This window comes from Akebia trifoliata, chromosome 1, assembly GCF_017979445.1.
Source record: "Akebia trifoliata isolate Shusen 1 chromosome 1, ASM1797944v1, whole genome shotgun sequence".
NCBI classification, from domain to species: Eukaryota; Viridiplantae; Streptophyta; class Magnoliopsida; order Ranunculales; family Lardizabalaceae; genus Akebia; species Akebia trifoliata.
The window spans coordinates 23,478,911-23,505,858 of record NC_141375.1 but is presented as its reverse complement, the minus strand read 5'-3'; the positions used below and the strand labels follow the sequence as shown (position 1 = coordinate 23,505,858).

The 26,948-nt window shown below is 37.1% G+C and overlaps 3 protein-coding genes across 3 annotated transcripts; 2 read left to right on the top strand and 1 right to left on the bottom strand.

Annotated features, from left to right (window-relative positions):
- Positions 1-261: 261 nt before the first annotated feature.
- On the top strand, positions 262-19,458 carry LOC147411068 (uncharacterized). Its single transcript, XM_086444237.1, has 10 exons — positions 262-645; positions 2,938-2,981; positions 3,512-3,629; positions 4,663-4,789; positions 10,582-11,252; positions 12,462-12,798; positions 13,976-14,255; positions 16,579-16,743; positions 17,834-18,316; positions 18,814-19,458. Exons 1-10 carry the CDS (start codon positions 441-443, stop codon positions 19,102-19,104), a joined length of 2,721 nt encoding a protein of 906 aa, XP_086300363.1. The 5' UTR covers positions 262-440; the 3' UTR covers positions 19,105-19,458.
- A 149-nt stretch (positions 19,459-19,607) lies between these two features.
- Positions 19,608-21,249, top strand: LOC147411067 (Putative AT-hook DNA-binding family protein). The gene has a single exon (XM_086444247.1). It carries the CDS (start codon positions 20,275-20,277, stop codon positions 21,088-21,090), a length of 816 nt encoding a protein of 271 aa, XP_086300373.1. The 5' UTR covers positions 19,608-20,274; the 3' UTR covers positions 21,091-21,249.
- A 3,950-nt stretch (positions 21,250-25,199) lies between these two features.
- Positions 25,200-25,652, bottom strand: LOC147411066 (B3 domain-containing protein At5g38490-like). Its single transcript, XM_086430900.1, has one exon. The coding sequence runs from the start codon at positions 25,650-25,652 to the stop codon at positions 25,200-25,202; it is 453 nt and encodes a 150-aa protein (XP_086287026.1).
- Positions 25,653-26,948: the final 1,296 nt, after the last annotated feature.

The window sequence follows — 26,948 nt, the reverse complement described above, 5'->3', positions numbered from 1 at the left end:
CCAAATTACCCTTTTTAGACAGATAGATGGATAGATTCTATTACACAACTTATAATGGCACTTAATTTTTTATAACTAAAATAAGGTTATTCTGGTCATTTAGAAAAGGGTAGTTGCCCTAATTTAACCATTCATGGGGGCTAGGTCTTAAAAAAAGGCCCAAAAGATATCTCCTATATCCTAATTGATCTTTACTAAAAACTGCTTTATTTATTATAAATATATAAATGAAAAAGAGAAAAAAATTAAAGAAAAGAAACTAAAACTGTCACAAAAGAAAAGAGAGAGAGAGAGAGAGAGAGAGAGATAACTTCCTCAGATAACGGCGAAGTCTATCGAAGAACTGAGAGTGAGCCGAGAAGGAGATTGACAAGATAAGGGTTGTGTTCGATCCGAGACTCTGCGTGTGTGTGTGTGTGAGAGAGAGAGAGAGAGAGAGTATGAGCAGCGGAGTAGGAAGCAGTAGCAGTAATGGTGGTAGGGGGAAGGGGAACAACAATGGGGTTCCATCGATCCCAGCCACATCGAGAAAGATTGTTCAGAGCTTGAAAGAGATTGTAAACTGTCCTGAACATGAGATCTACGCCATGCTTAAAGAGTGCAATATGGATCCTAACGACGCCGTTCAGAGGCTACTCTCCCAAGGTTTTAATTTCGCAGAAATCACTCATCTTTTCAGATTTTTATATCATTTTTTGTTTCGGTTTTGCTGATCTGTGTGAAAAGAAATCTATTCTTGATTTTTGGGCAAAATCTTGTTTTGGATTTTGTGACCATCAAAAGTTAGGGTTTTTATTTTTTTTCTTCTCCATTATTATATGTCCTTGTGTTGTGATGGTTGTGATTTATGTTTCTTTTATTTTTATTTTCTGGGTTGAAATAGAGAAACCCTTTTGTGCATTTGGTTGAAATATGTGTGCAAGTTTTGATTTTTTTTTTTGTTCTTGTTGATCTTTTAAAGAGAACTGTAGTTGTGTTTGTTAGGACAGTTTTCTTTTTAATTTCAAAAATAAATAAATGAAAAATACCATCTTTGCTCTTGGTAGAGCATTTGCATATGCCGAGCTGATACATTGGATCTCTGTAATTGTTTTGCTGTGAACCACAAGGAGGAAATTTCCTTTTTTTTTTTGACTGGTGTGATTAAGATTTTAAATTTCCTTGTTTCTATTATTCCGTTTTAATTCTGGGTTTGGTGCAAGATATGATTTTGTCACCTTTTTATTTTATTGTGAGTGTTTATATTTTATTTTTCTTTTGCTTTGAATCAAACTCTGGGACTGGTGTAATATATTCTTTTTTCAGTATTAGTTTGCTTTTGTTTCTTGACAAGTCAGAAGCTTGATTGATTAAGAAACAATTCAATCTAAGTCTGTTTTCGGTGCAAGATATGTTTGTTTCACCTTTGATGGTGATAGATGCTAACTGCCCTTCCATTTCAGTGTGCTCTGTTTCTTGGAGAGTCAGAAGCTTACTCTTTTGTTTTATGTTTTGGTTACTGATTATACTCGTGAAGGAATTCGAGTCTTTATATTGCGTTCCCTCGGCAGAAGAGTGTGTCCTAGTTGTTTCTTTTTTAGGTCAAAACAGCATTTGATATTTCTTTAATCCAGAAACAAGGGACATTTCCTGGAAAAAAATTATTGGTTTTTTGGGGGATATAATCACACTTGTTATCCTATTATTAGGTTCTTGTCCATCTTTCTATTATTGCACGTTAATCAGTCTAATCTTAATATTGAGTTGAATAACAAGGGGTAATCCTTAGAAAAGTTCCAGGTTGCTTTGTTACCTATCTAATACACAATAGTGACAATAATTTAATCACCACAGAGTGTACAAAAGCTATATATTAGCTATGTTTGTGTTCATTGGTTTTGCATAAAGCACTTCAACATTTTAAATGCTTTTTGAGGTACACTTCCCTTGATCTAACTTGTTAGACAAAGAATTCATTATCAAGTGGGATTGGGTGTGTAACATTGAGGTTTAGTCTGGGCCGTGGTTTTCCTTTCTTTTGTTTGTACTTTGAAGGAGGACATGCAGTCCACTCCTTGTAAGCTCTTCCAAACCAAAAATGACAATACCTCTTCTTTACCCTAATTCTATTCATAATAGACTTTTAGCTGCAACCAAAAATACGCCATAGTGTGTAAACACAATGGGAGTCTATACTATGAATTGTGTGTAAATGCCATAGGGAAGAAGAATGTTTAACATCTTTTCCTTATTGTCTACTAAGGAATGGGAATTCTTAGGTAGAGGTCGTAGAGAAGGTGACTATAATTTCATGAATATCCTTTACTGCTTGGATGTAAAAATCATAGCAAAATCACTCTTTATCACACCCCTAATTTGCGATTTATGAAAATGAGATGACAAGTCCTATTTATTGGCAATCAATGGGCCTCGCTTGTTGGGCCTATGTTTCCCTGCCCACTTTTTAGGACAATCATTCCTGAAACAGGCGACCTCATTAAGTCAAGTAAATTGGATGTTCTTCGGCCTGACCAAGGAGTCTCTTAGGGATCAGTATCTAATTAATTGAATGGTTCCAACAGGAATTTAAGAAGGGGATGGAATCACAAATCGGTCCAATCAAATAGAACCATGACTACCGATAAAAAAAATTTGAACCACGTTCCAACATGCGTTCTTCTTATTTGATTTTCAACCATTTCAATGGCTGAATGCTGCCTATTAGAGTTTTGTTTTGTTGTTCTAAGAATTTCTCAGATTAACCTTTTATCTTCTTTCTCCGTGAATATGTTTTTTTTACCTACATTTGTATTACATTTTGCAGCTATCTTTCTCCAGAATTTCACAATTAATTATAAACTTTCTTTGACAGATGCATGATGTGTCAAGACTGTTATTGATTCCATATTTAATTATTCGTCAAACAATTTTCTAATTTGATTCCTGTCAATGGTGTAGATACTTTCCATGAGGTGAAGAGCAGAAAAGAAAAGAAAAAAGAGGTGCGTGCATGTGGGAAATATGTATAATTCTATATATTGTATAAACTGGTCGGTTGTCTTATCACTTTCTCATTGTTTTGACATCATATGTTTAATTGTCATTGCTTGCTGGGCTAAACCCATAACTCAGTTGGTTTGACACGTTGCAAAGCAACTTTGAGGTTGTGGGTCCAAGTCCAACTTACCCATCAGAAAAAAAAAATTGTCATTGCTTGCTAGTTCGTCTTTGAGATGTAGTTATATGTGGAAAGTATTAGTGATTTTCAAATCTTTCAGTACATTGTTGAAGTGAAGTGACTTCATGATTTCCTTATTAACATACACTTAGGAATCGGTTTTAATCAATAGAAGATATAATAAATGAGCTCAAATTTTTTATTTTATTTTATTTTATGTTGTTGAGGAATTTGCATAATATTCTAATGTTTTTCTGAACTCAACTGAGTTTTGAACTCATGCAAACATGTAATCATCATGCTAGTTGGGATGCCCTTTGTAAATTCTTGTTCATTTTCCTCTCAATGCTTTAGCTCAAGGAGACATCAGAATCCCGACCACGAGGCGTCAACAACACTACAAATCGTGGAGGTTGGGGCGGTGCAGACCGTTATGTTGGACGTAATGGATCCACTCAATTCAGCTCTACTGGTATGTGCGTGACTCATGCAGTTGCTAGAAGTCTCCCTTTCTTTTCCTATATGTATATATGGGTAGCGTTCGGCAGCCAACATTGGGAGTTAAAATTTGTCCCATATGGCTTAAAAGTTTTGGATTGGGCTGATTTTTTTGTGAGGATGATCTCTATGGTGAGTAGATCATTCTCACAAAAAACCAGCCCAATCCAAAACTTCTAACCCCATCAAAAGTGGTTTACAAATTAACGTTAAAAAATCGATGGTCCACATTTCTAAACGACTTTTGTTGGGATAGAAGTTTCAGATTGGGCTGATTTTTTTGTGAGGATGATCTTCTCACCATAAAGACCATCTTCACAAAAAACCAGCCCATTCCGAAACTTCTAACCCATATAGGACAAAGGTGTTTGCTCTTGAGAAGATCATCCTCACAAAAAAATCAGCCCATTCTGAAACTTCTAACCCATATAGGACAAAGGTGTTTGCTCGCTAAGAGCAACTCCATTGCAAATAAGCATATCTGCTAGGCATTTTATTGTGGAGAGTCATTTTGTTTATTCAAGGGTTTCACTCAAACCGTACTAGCCGAAACGACTCTACAAATTCAGCTACAGTAAAATGTTTCACAACTACCATCGTTTTTTACCACCAACAGGTGTGTGTGTGTGTGTGAGAGAGAGAGAGAGAGAGTCTCTTTTTTTGCCTCTCCCACTTTCTCTCTCCCCAAAATATTTCAAAGTGGAGATCCCCAGCCCAAGTGCATTAGAGTGCTTTTGGAGGGCTCTGCCTCTGTAAAATGGCAGTTGGGAGAAGATATAGAGCCCGAGTCCGAGTGTATTGGTTCAACAACTTGGAGTGTGCTTCCTAGGGTCATGAGGTCGAGTCTCCCCACCTGATGCGTCTGTATATGGTGGCAGGGCTTATCCACAGGGATTAGTCCCATTTCCAAAGGGGGTGGGGACACCCTATCACATCATCTATATAGGGTAGAATTTTGGTTGTACACTTCTCTAATCACCAGTATTTTAATTGCTGCATATGTTTAGAGTCTGGAGTTGCGCGTGGTAAACCGGCATACAAGAAAGAAAGTGGGGCGACTGCTTTTCCAAGTTCTTCAACTTCAGCAACTGGTATGCCAGGAAATAATATTAATCAATGGCCTACACCTTTAAGGTTAGTCTTATTACAACTTTATATGATTCATCTTGTGTGTCTTTGCAGGATATTGTATTACAATTTAATCTTTAAACACTTCTGACTTGAACTATTTGATGATTTGATGAAGATCTAGGCAAAGATGTAGTGCTGGTTTCCAGGGTTGGGGTGGGGTGGGGTGGGGTGGGGTGGGGTGGGATGCATGGGGAGTCCAAGGGCTTTAAAAGAAGTTGTACCAAGACAAGGTTTATGGAATATAAGTTTAGTGAGGATTCATGTAAAGATGAGTTAGTTAAGATTTAATGTCAAGGTTTATCTTGTTGTCTATGTAACCTAAAGGATTGCGATGTCTTCAGTATCGTCTGAGATGGAACACAACAATAGGAAAAAACAATACCTTTCTTAGTTGAGTAAGCTGGACTTGAACCCATGACCTCAAGGTTGCTTTGCAATTTGTCAAACCAACTGAGCTATGGGTCTAAGCCCAAAAAACAATATGTTTTGATATAGTTAATACTTTTTACATGGTTGATCAAGCAACAAATTTGTTGGTTATCTTTCATGTGTTATAGATATACTATAAAGCAAAGTTCTGAAGCATTATATGCCTCATAATAAGATTCTTTCTACATGGATAAATACATTTATGTATAATCTCAGATACTGAAATAAAACATCTCGACCGAGATTACTTGAGATGGTACGATTAGACCCATGGGTAAGATTGGTGGATAAGAAAGACCTGGATAATGCCCATTTGTATTATTTTAGATCAATAGTGCAAACGCAGGGAGAGATTGGTGAGAATGGTCACAGATATAGATTGATACAATGACAAATAATGGAAATCTAGTAAAAGGCTTCTTGGAGCCTGATGATCGTCTCTTCCTTTCCTATCTTCAAGTTGCTGATGACACAATGATCATCTTATTTAATTACCATTCCCTATGTCTTAATTTTAAGATGCATTCTTTGATACTTCGAAGCAATCTCTGGCATGCAAACCATCTCTTGAGGGGGAAGGGGTGAGTTAATTGGTGCAAGTGTGATGGAAAATAATACAGTCAAATTTTATTATTTCTTTTTGGGCTATATTTTCTGGGCCAAAAAGTGGTTGGATTATCTAGTTTAGGCGTCGGGAGTAAGTTTATTCCATTAGTTTCCTAACTAGACTAAAATCCCATTACAACATAAATTGAGCAAGTTATGGCCAAATTATGGATGTGTTATGAGTTCATGACATGATTAATGTATTTGAAACAATTTTGAGTGAGTTATAGTTCTATTTTTTTTTATAGGAAGCAAGTTAGAGTTCTTGAGTTTCTTATTTCAATCATGTTTCAAGAAGATTGAGACTAAGTAGTAGTTTCTAGTTACATTCCAATTCTAAGGATCCATTTTGGTAAAAGTCCCCATAAACAATTATGGACCCGTACATCATTCTATTAAAAACATTTTGACAAGAACAACTTCTTGGAAAAACGTTACCAAACATAACATGAAACTTCATTAGAAAGTCTTACCTTCGATAAAGGCCCCAAAAGCTTCCTTTCATTCTACTTATGTGTACTATCGTTAACCATATCTCATTCCTTTGTGTACCCTAATAAATTTTAAATTAGAGGTTGTAGTAGGGGCAACGATGGTGGCGCTCGACGAGGACGATCTAGTATTCCAATCTATTTCCTTTCCCTGTTCTCGATGCCTAAATATGTGGAGGTCAAGATTGAAAGTCTCTTGAAGAATTTTATGTGGAATGACTAATGGTGGTAGAAAATTTCATTTGGTAAATTAGAAGTTGGTTTGTACTCCAAAGAAGAATGGAGGTTTGGAGATTAGAAGGTTAAGACTAACTAATAAACCTCTCCTAGGTAATTGACTTTGGAGATTTGGAGAAGAAATAGACAGTTTGTGGAGGGTGGTTTAGGTCAAATATGGGGAGAAGAGGTTTGTTTGGTATAGCGGTGAGGTTTGAGGGACCTTCGGGTGCAGTGTGTAGACAGGCATTCTGTAGGGTATTGTCCAATTTGATAGGAAGATTCGATTAAAAGTAGGGTTGGGGGACAATGTAAGATTTTAGGAGGATATTTGGTACGGTAATTCATCTCTGTCTACTCAATTTCCTGTCTTGTACGCTTGTTCCTTGATAAAGAATGGCTTAGTGAGGCTTTGTCTAATCCGGGATGGGAACACAAATTCTTGGGATTTAGGATTCTGGAGGAATTTCAATGACTGGGAGTTAACTGAGTTGACATCTATTCTAGATCTTCTTAATCTGTTACAATTCAGAGAGAACGAGCAAGACAAGAGGGAATGGTTCAAGGCCAAGGATAAGAAGTTTTCTGTTAAATCTATTTACAATTGCTTGCTTCCGCCGAGTGAGGTATCTTTCTCAACGGCTATCATTTGGTCCGCTCTTGTTCCTTAGAAAGTTTCTTTCTTTTTATGGCTTGCTTCTTTGGGTAGAATCCTCATTTTGAATAATTTGATCTCTTGGGAGTGGATTACCCCAAAGTTTTACTTCCTATGTTCAAGAGATGGGGAGTCCGACAACCACATTCTTATCCATTGCTCCTTTTCCCGGGCTATTTGGATGTTTTTCTTATCTCGATTCCAAGTGGATTGGGTTTTCCCACAATCTTTTCTTGTGCTTTTGGAAGGGCAGAGTTTCAATATCTTCTTTCTCAGTACTTTGGGGCTATCCTTCCTTCTGTCATTGCTTGGGGTTTGTAGAAAGAGTACAACAACAGGGTGTTCTAGAGTAAGGAAAACTTGTCTCATTCGGTGGTTCTAGAGATTTTGGGATTACTGTTCTTTTGGTCAAAGATGAGTAGAGACTTTGCGAGAGTGTGCTTCTAGGATTTTGTTTTCGATTGAGATTCCATTTGTGACTCATAGCCCCCCCCCCCCCCCTCTCTCTCTCTCTCTCTCTCTCTCTGGGTGTGCTTTTCTTTCTTTCTTTCTTTTTGTGGTTTGCTTGTTTTTGTCTTGTTTAGGGTTTATTAGGGGCTATCTCAGCCTCATGTTGTTTTTCTTTCTTCTCTAATAAAATATTTATACTTATCAAAAAAAAAAAAAAAAGAATGATATTACATGTTTCCGAGACAACTGTGGATGAACATGTCGGTTTAGCTACCTCTTGAATCTTTTTATAATTAAAGCTTCTCCTAAAACCAAGATCCCCATGAGTTTTGATCCCAAAGTGAAATTGGTGGTATCATATTTGTTTAGGTTTGGATTGCACTTATTGTGAAGCCACTCCAATAGAATGATATTACACATTTCCGTGACAACTATGGATGGACAAGGAGCAATTTGTGATCTTGATTAGTCTTCTAGAAGTTCCAAAAGAATAGACACAAAACCAGTTGAAAGGGAAAATTTTAATCTAGTTCTATTATCAATCAACCTATGACAAATGACTCTTGATATGCTGTTTCTATCCATGTTTCTGTGCAAAAGGAAGAAAACAAGTGCAAATTGACGAAAACAAGGAGGTTTTTTTTTTGAAATTAGATCCTTTGCAGGTAACACTAGGGGTGCAACTTGGTTCGGGTTAGAGCAAAATCAAAACTGAACCGACCAAGATCGGTTCCATATAAGAACCAGAACCAAACTGAATTGTTCTAGAACCGAACCAACCCAAACCGATCTTAATTCGGTTTGGTTCGGTTCCATGAGATTTACGATTTGATCGTAAATCATAGTCGTGGAGAGAGAGAGAGAGAGAGAGAGGGGGGGGGGAGGTACCTGTCGCAGGTCGTAGTTGGAGATCACAGCCGCAGTTCGCAGCCTCAAGTCACAAATCAGGATGCAGCTGCAGAGAGAGAGAAGAGAGCGAGAGAGACACGAGCCGGTGGCACTGGCAGCCGTTGGTGGCGGATCGCAGAGAAGAGAGAGAGAGAGAGAGTCGTTGGCGGTGGATCGTAGAGACGAGAGACGAGAGACGAGAGACGAGAGAGAGAGATGAGAGAGAGAGAGAGTGAGAGAGAGAGAGAGAGAGGAGCCGATGGCACTGGTAGATGTTGGCGGTGGATCGCAGAGATGAGAGAGATGAGAATGACGAATGTTCTTTTATAAAAAAAATTAAAAAACAAATATATATATTTAATATTTTATTTTAAATTAATTAATTCGATTTTCTGTTTGGTTCGGTTTTTTATATTTACCTGAACCGAACCGAATTCATCGGATTTTTTTATTATATCCGAAACCGAACCGAATTTAGTCTAAACCGAACCAAACCAATCCAAATCTCACAGTTTGGTTCGGTTCTCGGTTTGAACTGAATTAAGTTGCTCCCCTAGGTAACACATGCCGAAGTTTCAATGATTAGAAATAGTCAATCAGCCAAAGAGAAGGTAGGGATAGAAAGTTCATTGTTGATTTTTCTAGATGGTTTTGTCCAAAGTCGAGGACGGAGAAGATCACTTATTTACATTGGTAAAGTTGCACTTTTTATTTCAAAAGATTTCATTGTGCCACACCACGGTTTTGTTGGAGTTGCCAGAGTACTGTTTTTATTAATCATGCTTGCAAGTTTTATTGTATAACCTATCAAAATTCCAGATAACAAAAGTATGGGTGACTATTTTGACAGGGAAGACATGGGAAAAATAAAGAACAAATATTCTAACTTCTAAGTACATCTTTTCGATGGAAGGCTGATGGATATACATGGTTCAAAAAGTGGTTTATTAGTTATTTTCGATTGGGATGGTGGTGATACCTGAAAATTGTCGGCAAGCATTACACGAAAAAGATTTCTTTCAATCAGATAGAGAGTAATGCAGTCCATATTTGTCACTCTATTTTAGATATAGTATTCTGCTCCAGTAAGATTTTGTATACCTTAATTCTGATAGCAAAAGAAAGCTACTTCAATTAACTCTCTTATTCAACAACACTTATAAAAAAAAAACTCTCTTATTCAACGCTAATGCAAAAAAAACAAATCAGTTCTGGGATTAGTGTATTTGGTATAATTTCTAACAAGTTTTTAGTTTTTGTTTGAGTTTTATAATTGGACATCCGAGTCCTTTGCAACCTCCAAAGTTGAGTCAAGTTGGAGTCTAGGTACTTTCTGAGAATGTTAGTGCATGCTGCATTCATGTAGTGATTTTGTTAACTACTTGTGTAGGTGGACTTTGGCAGTCATTCTTTCTATGTTAATTTATCAGTGTGGACGGTGGTATTTGTCATAAGCATGTATCTGACACATCAGAATATTTGAAGGGAAGGAGTAAATGCTGCAAGAGATCATAATCAATGTCGTAGGCCTCATGTCTTATTGGGCTAAGGTGTTCCTAGAATTTAGGGTTGTATTCTTTGATCATGTTCTTTTTAGATAGGATGGGATATGTATTACGTAGTATAGTTTCCGCGGGTACTTTGCTTGTATAAAGGTAGTCTCTTGACCTCTTCCTTTTCCAGGTTTACTGGGATAAATCCCACAGGGTGGGGCCACTAGGGGGGAGGAGGACTTAAACTTGGGACCTCCACTTCCTGAGGTCAATAGATTTCTTTATATGTCAAAAAAAGAAGCAGCATGTACCTGACACATTCCTTTAGTTGTTGTTATTTATTTATTTCATTTTTTAATGTTTCTAATGTGTGTCCGCATTAGTAAAAAAAAACATACTCCCCATGAAACAGAATGAACATACAGGGGGATGACTTCGTTATTGAAGACATGAGTTCATTAGCATGTGTTAGTGCTCAAAACATCATCGTCATCTCTTCTTGATCACCACGTCTTGAGTGCTATATGTTGAGTTGTCCTTGACAAACTCTCTTAACATCTGTTGCAGCGATTCTGTTACTTTGGAACATAAAACACTGGGCACCGGCAGCGGTGATTTTGTCTCATCTTCGTCACAACCTTCTCCAAGATTTCAGAATGCATGGCTGGGTGTCCCTGGTCAAGTTTCAATGGCAGACATTGTGAAGATGGGCAGACCGCATGGCAAGGCTTCTAACACATCGATTATATCAACTGAGACTACTTACTCCACGCGTGCAGTCGCACCAAACACATCCCACCCCAGTGTCAAATATACCCATGTTTCTGAACCCATATCATCAGAATCTCACCATGATCCATCTCAGGATCCTGCCTCCAAGGTTTCGGAGACAATCCATGGGTCAGGCATTGCTGCAGGCCAGCATGTCTCTCATGATGAATGGCCCTTGGTTGAGCAGTCATCTGCAAGTGGGTCATCTGTCTTGGAGTCATCTGCTTCTCCCAAAGCCTATGGTGATAGAGCTAATCTGCATCTAAATTCTTGGTCAGATGAGGTCCAAGGAGCTGAGGGAAATGTTACTGTTGAAAATCTTAATACGGACGGCATTGAATATGCTTCTGCATCTAGTAAACAGATACAAGAGGAGAGTTCTGGAGGTGTATCACATTTTAATAATGATTCCTTCAATGATATGAATCCCTACCAGTCTCACAGGCATGCTTTTGAGTATCAGGAAGGTATCTACACGTTTTAATTGAACATTAACCTTATTTATTTGATTTGTTGTGTATTCTTATTGTTATGGGAAAAGGTTGCATGGACTGAAGGACATGTAGAGCCTGGAATGAAGTCCTAATTTGGGTCACATGGATTGGCACATTGGTCCAAATAACGCTCAGCTGTCCATAATTTATGGTTTAGATTAGGTTTGAAAAAAAAATCATAAAAAACATTTGTTTGGTCAGATCTAAGACTTTGAAATTGGACAACTTCTGAACTCTCAAATTTAAAATTGAATCCAACAGTGAAAATTCTTTATTTATTTATTTATTTTTTAATGTTCTTGGAATGTCATGCTCTATAACCATGTGGCACCCAATTGTGTTTTTGAATGCCACATGCGGTCCTTATTTATAGGTGGTCCTTCAGTCCATATTTCTCCATCTCTATTGTTGTTGCTGTATCATCATCATCATCATCATTATTCTTTTATTATGTGTTTCAACATTTAGAATGTGCAAAGTATTTCAATTAGAATGAAGAGTTCTCTCTCGTAATATTTGAATTGAAATGCTTGAAAATGCTAAGTTCACTTTTACATATATAGGATACTTGGGAGGCATTTTAGATATCAGTTTTTTGTTTAAGGTTATTGTCATACCATATTTATCCTTAACTTTTCTTATGTAGGTGCCGCTAGTTGCACATCTTTCATTTATATAAAGCAGTATTTTTATCTTATCACTTGTCCTTTTTTACTTTGCCCTTTCTTACTTGTGTGCCTATGAATGATGTTGCTTTTAGTGGCTTGTGAGTTTTTCCTCTGAAGGTATCCACTTTGAGCCTCTGTCCCAATTCCTAAAGATTTACATTCTTTGTCCACAAATCTTAGACCCAAACCCGACCCATTTCTTAAACAGGTAACACGATACGACTTTTAACTCCAAAGATACAGAAAGCCCAAGATGTCCAAAATCACGTCTTGAGAAGAGCTTTCCTTCCCCTGGAACACCCTTTTATTCCTCTCCTTCTAAAGTCCCCACGGAGCCCTTCCATTGACTTGCTATTTTATGCGTTTTAATCTCTAATGTAACTTGAACATTGAGCTTGACTCTTTTTTTGCAAGGGAATGAAAATCTATGAAAATTTTGCCCTTTTTTCCTAAACGAAGAAGTTAATAGTTGTTATGCATGTCTTTTCTTGAACGTTAAGTTGTTTCATTCCAGGAATTGGTGGTAGCTCGCAATTATCTATTCCGAACTACTCTATGTCTTCGGTTGAGGATGTTAATATAGCCGTATCATCAGCCGCTGCAAACTTGCAGCAACTAAGTTTACAAAAGGAGGAGCTAGGGGTGCCACATGCACAGGATAATCCTGCTGTAATAATTCCAAATCACTTGCAAGTCCCAACTGCTGACTGCTCGCACTTGAGCTTTGGTAGTTTTGGATCTGCTATTGGTACTACGTTTCCTGGGTCATTTGCATCTAAATCCCTGAAAAATAACTTAGAGGAGGCCTCTAGTACAGCTGATGCTTCATCAGTTGGTCACTCAGACACCAGGTATCACTCCTCTTTTGTCACTTGTACATGGTTTTGAATCTCCTCAGAGACCGAGATGACTTACCCAAGTCATCCCGGTATTGTACATGAACGAGACGGATAGACCTGACATTTCACACCTGCAGAATCTCATGAGATAAAAAAGTTGACTCGGACTATTTTGAAGATCTATCCCGAATCAGTAGAACTTGTCCAAGTCAACTAGAATTTTGTATATTTTAATGAAAATAATTTTTTTTTATAGAATTTCGACCTTTATTATCAAAGTAAAATATCTTTACTATTAAAATTAGGGGAACTGTTCAGCACCAAATATTTTGACAAAACATTTTTCAAAACATGGGTTAGAAGCTTTGGAATGGGCTGATTTTTGGTGAGGATGATCTCTACGGTGAGGAGATCATCATCACCAAAAATCAGCCCATTCCAAAACTTCTAACCCCATCAACAATGGTTTACAAAAAATGGACGGTCCACGATTTTTCAACTTCTAAACATGGGGCTAGAAGTTTTGGAATGGGCTGATTTTTGGTGAGGATGATCTCCTCACCGTAGAGATCATCCTCACCAAAAATCAGCCCATTCTAAAAGAGGAGATCATCCTCACCAAAAATCAGCCCATTCTAAAACTTCTAACCCATGTAGGACAAAAATGGTTGGCTAAAATGTTGGCCAAAATGTTTGGTGCTGAACGGGACCCTAAAATGAGAGAAGGCAGAGTAAAAAGAGGTTCGACACCAAAATTTAGATTCCAAAAATTCCTCCTCCGTAACATTTAAACTTAATATCATTGAGGTCATTTTGGTAAAAAATGTAGAAAATTGCAATCGCACGTCCCTCAATCACATTGCTTAGTTTTTAAAATTACAAATTAGACCCTGAGATAAATGTGCGTTTGCACATGCCACCTTCTAGTGATTTTATAATAAAACATCTTATAATCTTACTTTATTTTATAAAAAAAATTATAGTTATTTTCATACATAACACACACACAAATATATATGAATAAATAATTAATTGTAAACTGAGTCAAATGGTTTATCAAATCCAAGACAACTCTGTCTTGTCCATGGACGAGACGAGATGTCAAACCAAGATTTGAAACCATGCGCTTGTATGCTTATTTTATCCTCCTTGTAGACTGTATGATATTTTGTGCATTTCTTCCTGGCAGAAATCCCGAGTACTTTGGAGATGCACAGCTCCAATCCACGTTAGATGGGAACATAGCTCCTAGATCAGGTGCTGGTGCTGGGAGTTATGAGTCTCCATCCTCACAACCAGAAGCCATGAAACACGACACTGCTGAGGCTACACACGAAAATCAGTATACCTTTCCAACTTCTGTACCTGGTGGTTATACATTAGAAAGTAATGCACAACCGAATGCTGCATTCTCTTACGCCCAAACAAATTCTCAGATGCAGAATCTTGCTCCTTTCTCAAGTGTAATGGTAATACTTCCGAAGCTGCTTTCTATTTTGATCTTCTAGTCTTCTTGGCCAGGGTTGAATGATAAAATCCTCTTAGCCTTTCAAAAACATATTTTTCTTGATAATGGTAGATTGTTATCTTTCTATGTGGCACACAAAATAAACTCATGGAGACTAATTTGAGTGCAACTGATTCTTGGTCCATTTCATGTCCAATGATGATAATTCTGCAGTCATTTTACACTTGTCGTACTCATCTTGCTGTCTTGACCAGGGTTAAATTGTAGGCAGGCTTTTAGGAAATTATATATAATTTTTTGACAATGACAATATTATCACCCTGTACTTATAAATAGAGTAATATGTGTGCACACAGAGAAGACATTTTCCACATGTGGTTGTAAAATTATTGGTGATAAATTGATGTGTGAGGCTATTTTTTGGGCTGTTAACAAAATGGATCATATTAAGACAGAATTTGCTAGGATAGAGAAATCATTTTCTAAAGGAAAAAGAGATGAGAGATAAAAGAAAACGAGCCATAGGGTAAGCACAATTAGCTAAGCTCCAAAAACAACAAAGGATGTGGGGAACACTGCCACAAAATTATCCTTTTGGTATAAAAAGGGACAAATGTTGTGGTGAATAAATGACTGATATTACAGTCATGCTCACACGGTATACATTTTTTCCCAACTGTCATCCTAGGGTGAGTTTGAGCTATGTCCAACACAACTGGCCCAAGGAGAACCTTCCTCTCTAAAAGGAATTGGCTTCCTCCATATTCATCAAATTCCTTTGCATTCCTTTTTCTAGATTGCAGTCATATGAGTAGATGAAACTGCCTTACCATCTGCAATTCCAATTTTGAACCCATATTCATAGCTGATGACTTTACTTCACAAAGCTCCAAGTCATTATTATATATTTTAGTGTAATCTAACTTGATTTATTATTAGTGCGTCGATTCATGTTGGTGCTTACACAGGTAAAAAAAAATGATGATGCAGGACCGATGAGGGGAGAACAAGAAAATGAGATTTGATTTTGGAAAAATAGAGGAGTCAGGGAAATTTTGTTAGGGATTGGGTTACAATAGGAGAGAAGAAAATGGAATTTGATCTAGGGAGAGATAAGAAAATGAAATTTGATCTAGGAAAAATAGAATAGGGTAGATTTGGTTTAGGAGATTAATGAAGTATGAGTTAAAGAAAGTGGAGTAGGATTAAAAGGTAAAACAAAACGGAGTTTGTAGGTTTCAAGAATCAAGAATCAAGATTCAAAAATCCTAGATTTCAAGAAATCATGAATCAAGAATTCAAGATTTAAAAAAACAAAAATCAAGAAAACGAAATTTATGGGCTTGGTTCTAGAAAGGATTAAAGGGTTCTTGATGGTTTCTTGATTTCTCATAGATAAAAAAAAAAGATAGTTGATAAGAAGAAGATTAAAAAAAATGATATTTACCTTGGAATCACCACAATGATTTCCAGGGCATCAACCATGTTGAATGCACCAACATTCAAAAGAAAATAAAAACTTCTTGTTTATTCCTTTCATTCTCCATAAATAAACCCTAATACAATCTGTATGTAAAGAAAATCAATCAAGAGTTCTATTAAAATTAAAATGCCTAATTTTCGTAACTTTTCCTCTCCTAAATTTTCAACCCTAATAAACGTAAATTAAACACATTGTAAAGTTATCAAACTGCCCCTAAATATTATACTAAGACCATGGGCCAATAAAACATGAAAATAACCCCCCAAAACATGAAAATAAAGCCCTAAAACAGAAATCTAAAAAAATAACTAAAATCTACTCTTTAAGATTTGATGTCCCCGTCAAATGATCTTTTACTATAAATGGTCGAGGTTCATTTTTCTGTTATTTCGTGAAATTTTCATTTTATTTAAAGGGGTTTTCTTGGATTTTCACCTTTGACCAAGACAAATCTCAAATACGACCTGGGGCAAAATATTTAATATATGCAGGCACAAAACAAGTTTTCGGTATGAGTTCTTTAAGAAAGCAAGTAACTACTGAATCAAACGTAGGAAATTAGACTGTTTCATTATTGCTTGTATCTAACGACCATTTTTGTTGTACTTCAGAACAAATCTTATTTTCCTTCAGGATTTCTCTCTGTTCCGACAATTTTTAATGCTTGGTTTTATGATTATTGTCCTTTGGAGGAACTGGAATTATAGTGTCCATCATTCCTGACTTACCATATAGCTGTACTTCAATTTCTTTACCTAATAATTTCATTGGCTTCTAATATTCCATCTACCAGAGTTCTCAAGACCTACTCACCTGACTGTGTGTGCATATTGTTGTACAGCAAGCATATACAAATTCTTTACAAGGCAATTTATTTGCATCAACTGTTCAACCTCCGAGAGAGTCTGATAACCCTTACTCACCATTCCTCGCTACACAATCAATGCCCACAAAATACAGCGCTGGTGTGTCTTCCATCAGTGGACCAACCATTTCCATGCAAGAGGTATCCCACTCAAACTGTTGTATCTCGTTTAGTTTATGCTGCTGGTGAGCCAAGGTGCTCAAACTGTTAATGGATCGAGTTGATAGCTAAAAATAAGTGGTGACAAATTAAATCAGCTCTCGTGTTGGTTATTGGAATCATTTGACCTAGCTTCCTTATTGTTAATGGCGTTTTGAATTTGGAGTCCCGGAGATGAAACTTGAATCCAATAAATCTCACTAGATTGTTAGTAGCCTTGCATTTTGCTAGGCATGGTCCCATAGCTTGATTAGTTTACATATTGCAGTGCAACTTTGGGATTGTGGGTTCAAATCCTCTTGGTGTTAAGGGGGTAAAAGAGGAAAAAATAATGAAATTGGAGGGGTCTTATTAAAATCTTTTTGGAGTTAAATGGGTAAAAATAATAAAGTTGGAGAGGTATTATTAAAAAGGGTAATTATAAAAGCACCCCATGAATTAATAAGGGCAACCCACACAAAAAAAGTTTCTGTCTTATATGGGTTAAAAGTTTTTGAATGAGCTGATTTTTGATGAGGATGATCACCATGACAAGGAGATCATCCTCACAAAAAAATCAGTCCATTCCGAAACTTCTAACCCCATTAAAACTGGTTTACAAAAAAATTGGACGATTTACGGTTCTTGAACTTGTTTTGATGGGCTTAGAAGTTTTGGAATGGGCTGAATTTTTGTTAGGATTATCTCTTCGTAGTAGAGATCATCCTCACCAAAAATCAGTCCGTTCCGAAACTTTTAACCCATATAAGACAAAATAATTCGGCTATGGTGTGGGTTGCCTTTATTAATTCGTGGGGTGCTTTTAAATTCCCTATTAAAAATGAGGGAGAAGAGAAAAGACAATAAAGTTGGAGGGGTAATATTGGAGAGGGAGGGGGAAGAAGAAAGAGAATAAAGTTAAGGGTAACTTTGGAAAGAGGAAGAAGAGAAAAATGTAAAACCTGTTCTATCGATACCTTATTTATGAGGTATAAATCTTGAGACAGAGAGTGAGACCCACCATTGTGTTTTATTGTATAGATTTTTCATATTGAGCGAGTGTTCTGATAATTTCTGTGCACAAACCATGCAGACTGTGAAGCCTGGTGTTTTTTCTACACCTCATTTAGCTCCGCAGACTCTGCCTGGTACCAGCATTACCTCGGGACCCACACTTCCTCAACATCTAGCAGTTCACCCTTACTCTCAGCCAACTCTTCCTTTGGGACATTTTGCTAACATGATTAGCTATCCATTCCTGCCTCAAAGCTATACATATATGCCCTCTGGTTTCCAGCAAGCATACGCGGGTAATAGCACATACCATCAATCTCCTGCGGCAGTACAGAGCGCAGGCATCAAGTATACACTCCCGCAATATAAAAATACTGTTCCTGTGAGTAGTTTGCCTCAATCTGCTATTCCGTCTGGCTATGGAAGCTTTGGTAGTTCAGCTAATATTCCCGGAGGCTTTCCGCTGAATCCCTCCTCTGCTCCTGCAAGCACAACCATCGGCTATGATGATGTTATTAGCTCTCAATACAAAGACAATAGTCATTTTGTCCCTCTTCAGCAGGTATTATTCACCCTGAAAAAATTCCACATTATTCGTTGTTTGTTGTGTTTTTTTTTTTTTCTTCTTTTATGTGCGTATTGTGGGTATCTCCCCACCCTTCGGGTGAGACTAATCCGACGGTTGCAAGCACTGCCCCCATAGAAAGTCCTACATGCTACTGGTTGAGTTGAGGGTTAATCAGACCCTAAATGGTGGCCCCAAGGTATTCTTTTCTTCGTGGGGTTTCGAACACTTGACCTACCCTTCCCAAGGAGCTTATCAAGGCTCGCCTTGCCACTAGGCCAACCCCTTGGGGTTGTGTACATGCAACTGGTTGAGTCGAGAATCAACCGTACCCTGATTCATTGCTTTGTGGGGTTTCTAACACTTGACCTACCCTTCCCAAGGAACTTACCAAGGCTTGGCTTGCCACTAGGCCAACCCCGTGGGTTTGTCGTTTGGTGTGATTCATTTTGATCTTATACTCAGATTGGTTTGGTATTTTGATATTTTTCTAGAATGAGAGTTCCCCCGTGTGGGTCCATGGGCCCGGTGGTTCAAGAACAGTATCAGCACTTCCAGGCAACACATACTACAGCTTCCAAGGACAGAATCAACAGCATAGTGGATATCGACAGGGACAGCAACCCTCCCAACATTATGGATCTTTAGGGTACCCAAATTTCTACCATTCTCAGGCAGGGGTCTCACAAGAACATCAACAACAAACCTCAAATGATGGGGCACTTAATGGTTCTCAGGGCCAACCAACTAAGCAATCACACCAGATATGGCAACACAGCTACTAATGGTCTCCTCCCTCCTGGCTTTTCAGGGTCTTGTAGTGAGTTTGAAAGTGGCCAATCAAGGCTTTGTTACAGTTTGATCAAATATATTTAAGGTTTTTGTGTGCTTGGATTTGATCGACTGTACATACTTAAAGGTTAACTTGAATGGCTACTGCCCTGGGCTGTGAGGTTGTATTCTACATATTTATTTTCAGGGTGTTTTCTTAATGTAGGATCACGCTTGCTAATTTGGGTTTAGTTTCTTTTCTTTTCTTCTTTTCTTTTTCAACCGTTCCACAAGTGAGCAAATTCTCTTTGGACAGAGTCCTTTGTAATAGTTATACTATTAAGATTATCTAACTGCAGTTTTTCTCATCTCCTGAAGACTAATTTGGTTCAAATCGTTGACTGCTCCATTGTGTCATCAGTTATACTATTAAGATTATCTAACTGCAGTTTTTCTCATCTCCTGAAGACTAATTTGGTTCAAATCGTTCTGACACCTCCATGTGTCACCAGTTGTATTTTTTTTTTCTTGTTGTATGTGTTCCACGAAACTCTTGATTCTAATACTTAACTAATTTCGATGCCCTTTGCTCATCAATGATTCTTGTCGAACTTATCAATGCTTGTTTTGGATTTGTATTCATCAAAATTACAATAAACATGATTTGTTGTGTTACTGCACCTATTTGATATGATGTTATGCACTTTAAATGGTGCAAGAATCAACACCCATGTCACTGTTTCATGTTGCAGTTACAAGGTGACAACTTTATTGGTTTTTTCGTTCAATTCTTACATTCATAATCCTTAAGGGACACAATCCAGCTATTAATCTCTATCTTGTTTCAATTTTATATGTTGTTCTCTGAGGATCTCAAACTGGGTATTTTGGATGATTTTTTATAATTAATATTTTAATGGAGAGTTGGGTATCTGTTGGGAAAGACAATTGACATGAAGGGCGTCTGTTGGAAGTTAGGCAGTAAGGAGAATACTTTACTATTGGTAATGGAAAAGTTTGTTTTACTCAACCATCTCCTAATCCCCAATCACTTCTTCTCTACTCTCCCAATCATTCTTATAGTTTTTCTCATAATTTTATGGGCAAAAACTCCCTACTTATACCATCACTCCAATCACATTTTGTATCAAAGCCAAAGAAAGAGTAGAAGAAGGAATGCATGAATGGCTGGTGCAGATCTAACACCCTCTTCTGTTGTATCTAAGAGTACTAGTGATCAGAGTCCTCAAACAGGTAAGAACAATAACCAAAGGCCTTGTCTTGATGCAAGAGGTTTACTTGAAGCACCCAAGGTTTCGTCAAAAATGCCGACAGTGACTCTCGCTGTTGCTACACAAGGAGAGTCCATCAAACGTCCTCGAGGCCGGCCTGCTGGCTCGAAGAACAAACCAAAGCCACCACTCATCATAACCCGAGATAGCGCTAATGCCCTCCGTGCCCATGCTATGGAGGTGAGTTCCGGGTGCGATGTCAGTGAAAGCATTGCTAATTTTGCAAGGAGGAAACAAAGGGGTATCTGCATACTTAGCGGTACTGGATGTGTGATGAATGTTACACTTCGGCAACCTTCTTCATCCGGTGCGATCGTTACTCTCCATGGACGCTTCGAGATTCTTTCCTTACTAGGTTCAATCTTGCCCCCACCAGCCCCTCCAGGGATGACTGGACTCACGATATACTTGGCAGGAGCGCAAGGACAAGTAGTGGGTGGAGGTGTGGTTGGTGCACTAATTGCTTCGGGTCCCGTGGTGATCATGGCAGCTTCCTTCATGAATGCCACTTTTGATCGTCTTCCAGTTGATGACGAAGAAGTTGCTGCCGCAGCTGCTCATAATCAGCATTTCCAAAACAACCATCACCATTTCCACCATGTAGACATGTCGAACTTGTATGGGATGCCGCCAAACTTGCTAACCAATGGTAGTTCGCCACCAGAGGTGTACTCTTGGACGTCGGGGCGCCAACTTACGAAGGGCTAAATTGGTTAGGGAGATAATAACTCTTAATTAGGTTTTTATTTTTCATTCCATGTTTGAATTCTACCATGAGAGATATCTACCTTGTAGTTTCAGCTTTCAATGATAATCCATATCGTTATTGGAAGTACTTAAGCTACATAACATTATACGAGCGTGAAATCCCATATTACAAAGCTAATTAAGAAAAAAAAAAAAAAAAGGAGTCCTAAACATAGATCACAACAAGATTTACGATAAATTTCTAAGGAAGAAATTAGATTTGAATATATAAAAAAAATGATTCGTTCAATCGATCCCATTTTTCTTGGCTTTTTTATTTAATTATAAAATTTTGATAATGACTTCAAGAATTATGATCTCAATGGGTCTGCGCCGAATGGAATCCTTAAGGAACCAAAACCCAAACTATTAAATTTTATCAATCCGGTTCCTTCCAAATCTGGTTCCAGTTCTCAATTAACGAATCTGAACTGTCAAATATTCTCTCTTTAAATTTTATTGGTTCTTACTAAATCTAAATTCTCAATCCGTTCTGATTTTTTAAGAAAACTGCTATTGGCACCCCAACTTTTACTTATCACACCCAATCTTTTAATTTTGTTTATCACATCTCAATTCAAGATGAAAACACTCTTCAAACATTACAAAGGTTTGGCTCAAATTATTATAATCTCAACATTATAAAATATTATCACACTAGTTTAAATAATTTCAATAGTTGTTTACAATTATGATTAAGATCGTATAAAAACTTAAACTAAAAAAAATATAAAATCTAAGGTAAAAAAAAAATGAGAGAGCTTCTATTGGGACTCCAAAAATTACATATTCTCAATTATTCAATTATTTTCTTTATTTTTAATTGGGATGTAATAAGTAAAAGTTGGGGTGCCAATAGCAACTCTTTAAAAATATAGGAGAATTTTACTACATTTTTGTTTTTTTTTTCAAGATTTGAGAAAGAATTCTGATAATATGACTCGTCAGGTGGCATACTCAAATGACTTTGAACGCCTCGGGATAAATGATTGCAGTTGCCTATAAAAGATGCATCCCAAATGAAGTGTGTATCTCGAGGCATACAGGCTTACGGTTCCTCAACTTGTCATGCCACCTGGCGAGTCCTATTATGAAGACTCTTTGAGAAATCCTTATTTAAACCAACGACACGTGCCTTTGATCTCAATCTTTTGTAATGGAATAATGGAAAATGACTTAATTGCCCTCGTCTTGAAAATGTAGCTAGACAAACCCCTTGATTTTTCTAGTTTGGGCCAACTGTATTGATGAGGTTAATTTGTTGGCTGTGCCAGACTGGCGGCTGTTGGATGAGAGAGAGAGAGAGAGAGAGAGGGGAAAAAATGGTTTTGATGTCTGAAGTCTACATCAAACTTTGATGCCTGAGGAGACATCTAAAAACTAATACCTCTCATCCAGCCAAATCACAGCTCACAAATCTCTCACTTTAGGAAAGTCTAAATTTCACGAGTCACGACTCTATTACGAATAGTTGTTCTAAACTAACTTCCCTGGCACCGCTGTCAACCCTACGATGACGTGTCATATGTCCCTCGAGATACAACGTACACACGCCCACGTCAGCAAAGTGTGAATTGAGGTCAATCTTTAAGATTCACTCCATCATTATTCTTTCTAATTTGCTTCAGATGAAATATGTTTGACAGTTGGGAATATTCTACCCAAATTCCAGTCCATTCTTCTTCTTTTAAATTTCTATCTTTCCAACCAACAAAAACCAATCTCTAATTTTGTTTCACATTATCGATCATTATGGTGAAGTTCTCTGGAAATGAGGAGATTCTTGAAACCTTATTGATGGTTGTAAGGATGGAACTCAAAACCTTTCAAGAAAATGTTGTTGTTGTTGATGATGAGAAAGAAATAAAGATCAATGAAGGAAAGAAGAAAATCAACTACTTATTACCATCAAAACCCATCATCGCAAAGAAGAAAAGGAGCAATATCATCATCAAGATGGAGAAGAAGAAGAAGAAGGACAAAGAGAAGACCAAATCATCTCTGATTCTACTACTTCAATCACCATCACCACCCATTATTCCCTCCAATATGATGAAAACTATCAATGGAGTTCGGGGAACTACCACACCGATATGGATTGGAGAGAAGACCCTTTTTCCTAGTGATGTTAACTCATCTCTTTATCGTCTTTTTTTCCCTAAGAGTGAAGCATTGATTCAATACTTGACACATGAAGAGAGGAATGTGTTGGAAAATAAGAAAAATCCAGGAACCCTAGATGTAATGCTGGTGGATCCTAAAGGTTGGTGGTGGAACTTGAAGTTTAAGTGGTGGAAGAGCATTGAAAAGTACGTGTTAACTAGTGGGTGGACAGATTTTGTTGATGAAAATAAGTTAGAGAGTAAGATCGATATAGTTCAACTATGGGCCTTTCGACAACCTCAACAACATGACCATCATGATGGATTATTCATGCAACTTTGTTTCGCCATCAATGTCCGAAGAGTTAATAGTTTTGATCATTGTAGTGAAGCAGGCACGAGTGGTACAAGTATTAGTTGAGATTTGTTATTATTTTCACTTTGGAGAACAAACAATTTTTTCAAGTTTTCCTTGTTTCCATTTCTATCAGTTAGGGTTTTGGGTTTTGTCGTAAATATTGTTTTTCTTTATTGTATTAATTGTTGGCTTTTCTTCCATGTTTCCTTCTGTTTAATAATATATATATATTTCTTTTAAGTTTCTGTTGTTTGCTGTAACAAAGAAGAAATTTTTTACAAAATGAGTAAGGGAGGTTTGGTTAATGCTCTCTCTCAATGAAACCTACGGCTGAGATTAGAGAATTCTTAGCCAGTTTTACATGTGTTTCGAATCCCTATATTGATTCTCCCATCTCAACCGTTGGTTTTGCTATAAAGATTTCTGCATGTGGGATCACATGTGGGTCCACTGACCTTTTAAGCTTTGGTCCACCGTTGGCTGGTCTAAAGCTAACTCATTAACTCGAATTGCTAATTGGGCGAGTCAACTTGACTCAGTTAGACTTCAGCACTATTGATTAAAATTACCGATCGATAAAAAAAAAAAAAAGTACTATTGTTTAAAACAATTTTTTAGTCAACTTGATTATTTGTCCGAGTCACCTTTGAAATACTGTCTCGAGAAAAATTTGAACAACTATGTTCTTATATTTAATAGTTGAGTCGTGATGAATGCAAGCCATTGGGTTCGTGGCAAGGGCATAGAATTATAGATCACTTTCATCAGGAAACACAAGGAAAAGATGTGCAGTTCTGTGCCCTTGCCACATTGGCAGCATACCCAACTGCTTACAATTTTCTAGAAATAAAAAATAAGAAATTTTCAATTTTTTCAAAATTTTGAAAACTATTTTTAAATATTTAATATATATATATTTCATTGTTAAGTAAACTCGTGAGTCATAAAGTTGACTCAACTCAATGGATATTTGAGTCAGAGTATAGTTTATGATCTAAGCCTATAAGAACAGCGAGATAGTGATTTTTGTAATGTACAGGGATTTGAGTATAAAAAACATCTGAAAATATCGGATGGGTATCCATTTAATTGAAATTGGAACTGAAAATCCAACTCAGTAGGGTTGACTCGACCAATTTCTCAGTCGAATCAAATTATCAATTCTTTTTTTTTTTCTCATCATCAATCATTAATTAATAAATAGCCCAAGTTCAGAGATCACTAGCCTTAAAGACAACGGTTGAGATGGGAGAATCTATCTAGAGATTACAAAAACAAGTAAAAACATTGAGCATAAGTTGTCCCTACCAAAATTAAAACTAATCTTTAAAAACTTCATGTTACATATAGAGACCCTCAAACCAAACGTTCTGTAAAGTAAGAAAAATCCATCTTTTACCTTACAACACAGAGCAGAAATAATAACAGAAGAATGAGGAAAAAAAACAAAAAACAAAAATTGATATAAAACATATATATGAAATACAAACATTGATTACAAAACCCTAACAGGAAACAATGAAAACCCTTGAAAGAAATAATCAAAATTGAAAAGAGCCTAAATTAATGATTATTCGTTAAATTCTCCCCACCAAAAATATTCAAAAATCCTAATTTGTTGCACCACTCGTACTAGCTCCGCTACAATCAAATCTTGTTTTTCTACCAACATTGATGGCGAAACAAAGTTCCAATGCACCACCATGTTCATTAGGTCGTCGAAAGGCCCACAACTCAACAATATCGATCTTACTCTGTAACTTATTTTCTTTAACAATTTCCATCCAACCTGTAGTAAAGACATACTTCTCGATGCTCTGCCACCACTTGAACTTAAGATTCCATGACCAACCTTTAGGATCCACCACCATTACATCAAGGTTTCCGGGATTTTTCTTATTTTCCAACAATTCTCTCTCGTCACGAGTCAAGTATTCGAGCAAAGCTGGACTCTTAGGAAGAAAGAGACGACTAAGAGATGAATTAACATCACTAGCGAAGAGGGTCTTCTCTCCAATCCAAACCAGTGTGGTTCCCCGAACACCATTGATAGATTTCATCATATCAGCGGGAATGGGCCATTTAATTGAAATTGGAACTGAAAATCCAACTCAGTAGGGTTGACTCGACCAATTTCTCAGTCGAATCAAGTTATCAACTCTCTCTTTTTTTCTTTTTCTCATCAACAATCATTAATAAATAGCCCAAGTTCAGAGATCACTAGCCTTCAAGGCAACGGTTGAGATGAGAGAATCTATCAAGGGATTACAAAAACAAGAAAAAAACATAGAGATTAAGTTACAATCCCTGCGGAAATTTAAGCTAATCTTTAAAAACTTCTTGTTACATATAGAGACCCTCAAACCAAACGTTCTGTAAAGTAAGAAAAATCCATCTTTTGCCTTACAAGAAAGAGCAGAAATAATAACAGAAGAATGGGAAACAAAAAAAAAAAAACAAAAATTGATATAAAATATATATATGAAATACAAACATTGATTACAAAACCATAACTGGAAACAATGAAAACCCTTGAAAGAAATAATCAAAATTGAAAAGAGCGGCCAAATTAATGATTATTTGTTAAATTCTCCCCACCAAAAATATTCAAAAACCCTAGTTTCTTGCACCACTAGTACTAGCTCCGCTACAATCAAATCTTGTTTTTCTTCCAACATTGATGGCGAAACAAAGTTCCAATGCACCAACATGTTCATTAGGTCGTCGAAAGGCCCACAACTCAACAATATCGATCTTACTCTGTAACTTATTTTCTTTAACAAATTCCATCCAACCCGTAGTAAAGACATACTTCTCAATGCTCTGCCACCACTTGAACTTAAGATTCCATGACCAACCTTTAGGATCCATCACCAATACATCAAGGTTTCCGGGATTTTTCTTATTTTCCAACAATTCTCTCTCGTCACGTGTCAAGTATTCTAGCAAAGCTTGACTCTTAGGAAGAAAAAGACGACTAAGAGATGAATTAACATCACTAGCGAAGAGGGTCTTCTCTCCAATCCAAACCAGTGTGGTTCCCCGAACACCATTGATAGATTTCATCATATAGGCGGGAATGGGCGGTGATGGTGATGGTGATGGTGATGGAGGACATACCATCGAAGACTTGATCTTTTCCTTGGACTTGAAGATGACACTCCTTTTGTTCTTTGCGATGATGGGTGGTGGTGTTAAGTAGATGAGTTTACTAATCTTCCCTTTGTTGTTTATTTCTTTCTCATCAGCATTCATGTTGGATGCTTTACGAACTTCAAAGGCTTCGAGTTCCATCTCCACTACTATCAGCAGCGTCTCGAGAATCTCCTCATTACCATGGAATTTCACCATATTGATTG

Coding starts and splice junctions, on each gene's coding strand:
- LOC147411068 (XM_086444237.1), top strand. CDS start 441: ATGAGCAGCGGAGTAGGAAGCAGTAGCAGTAATGGTGGTAGGGGGAAG. Junction 11,253..12,461: donor TGCTTTTGAGTATCAGGAAG/GTATCTACACGT, acceptor GTTTCATTCCAG/GAATTGGTGGTAGCTCGCAA. Junction 16,744..17,833: donor CAACCATTTCCATGCAAGAG/GTATCCCACTCA, acceptor CAAACCATGCAG/ACTGTGAAGCCTGGTGTTTT.
- LOC147411067 (XM_086444247.1), top strand. CDS start 20,275: ATGGCTGGTGCAGATCTAACACCCTCTTCTGTTGTATCTAAGAGTACT.
- LOC147411066 (XM_086430900.1), bottom strand. CDS start 25,652: ATGATGAAATCTATCAATGGTGTTCGGGGAACCACACTGGTTTGGATT.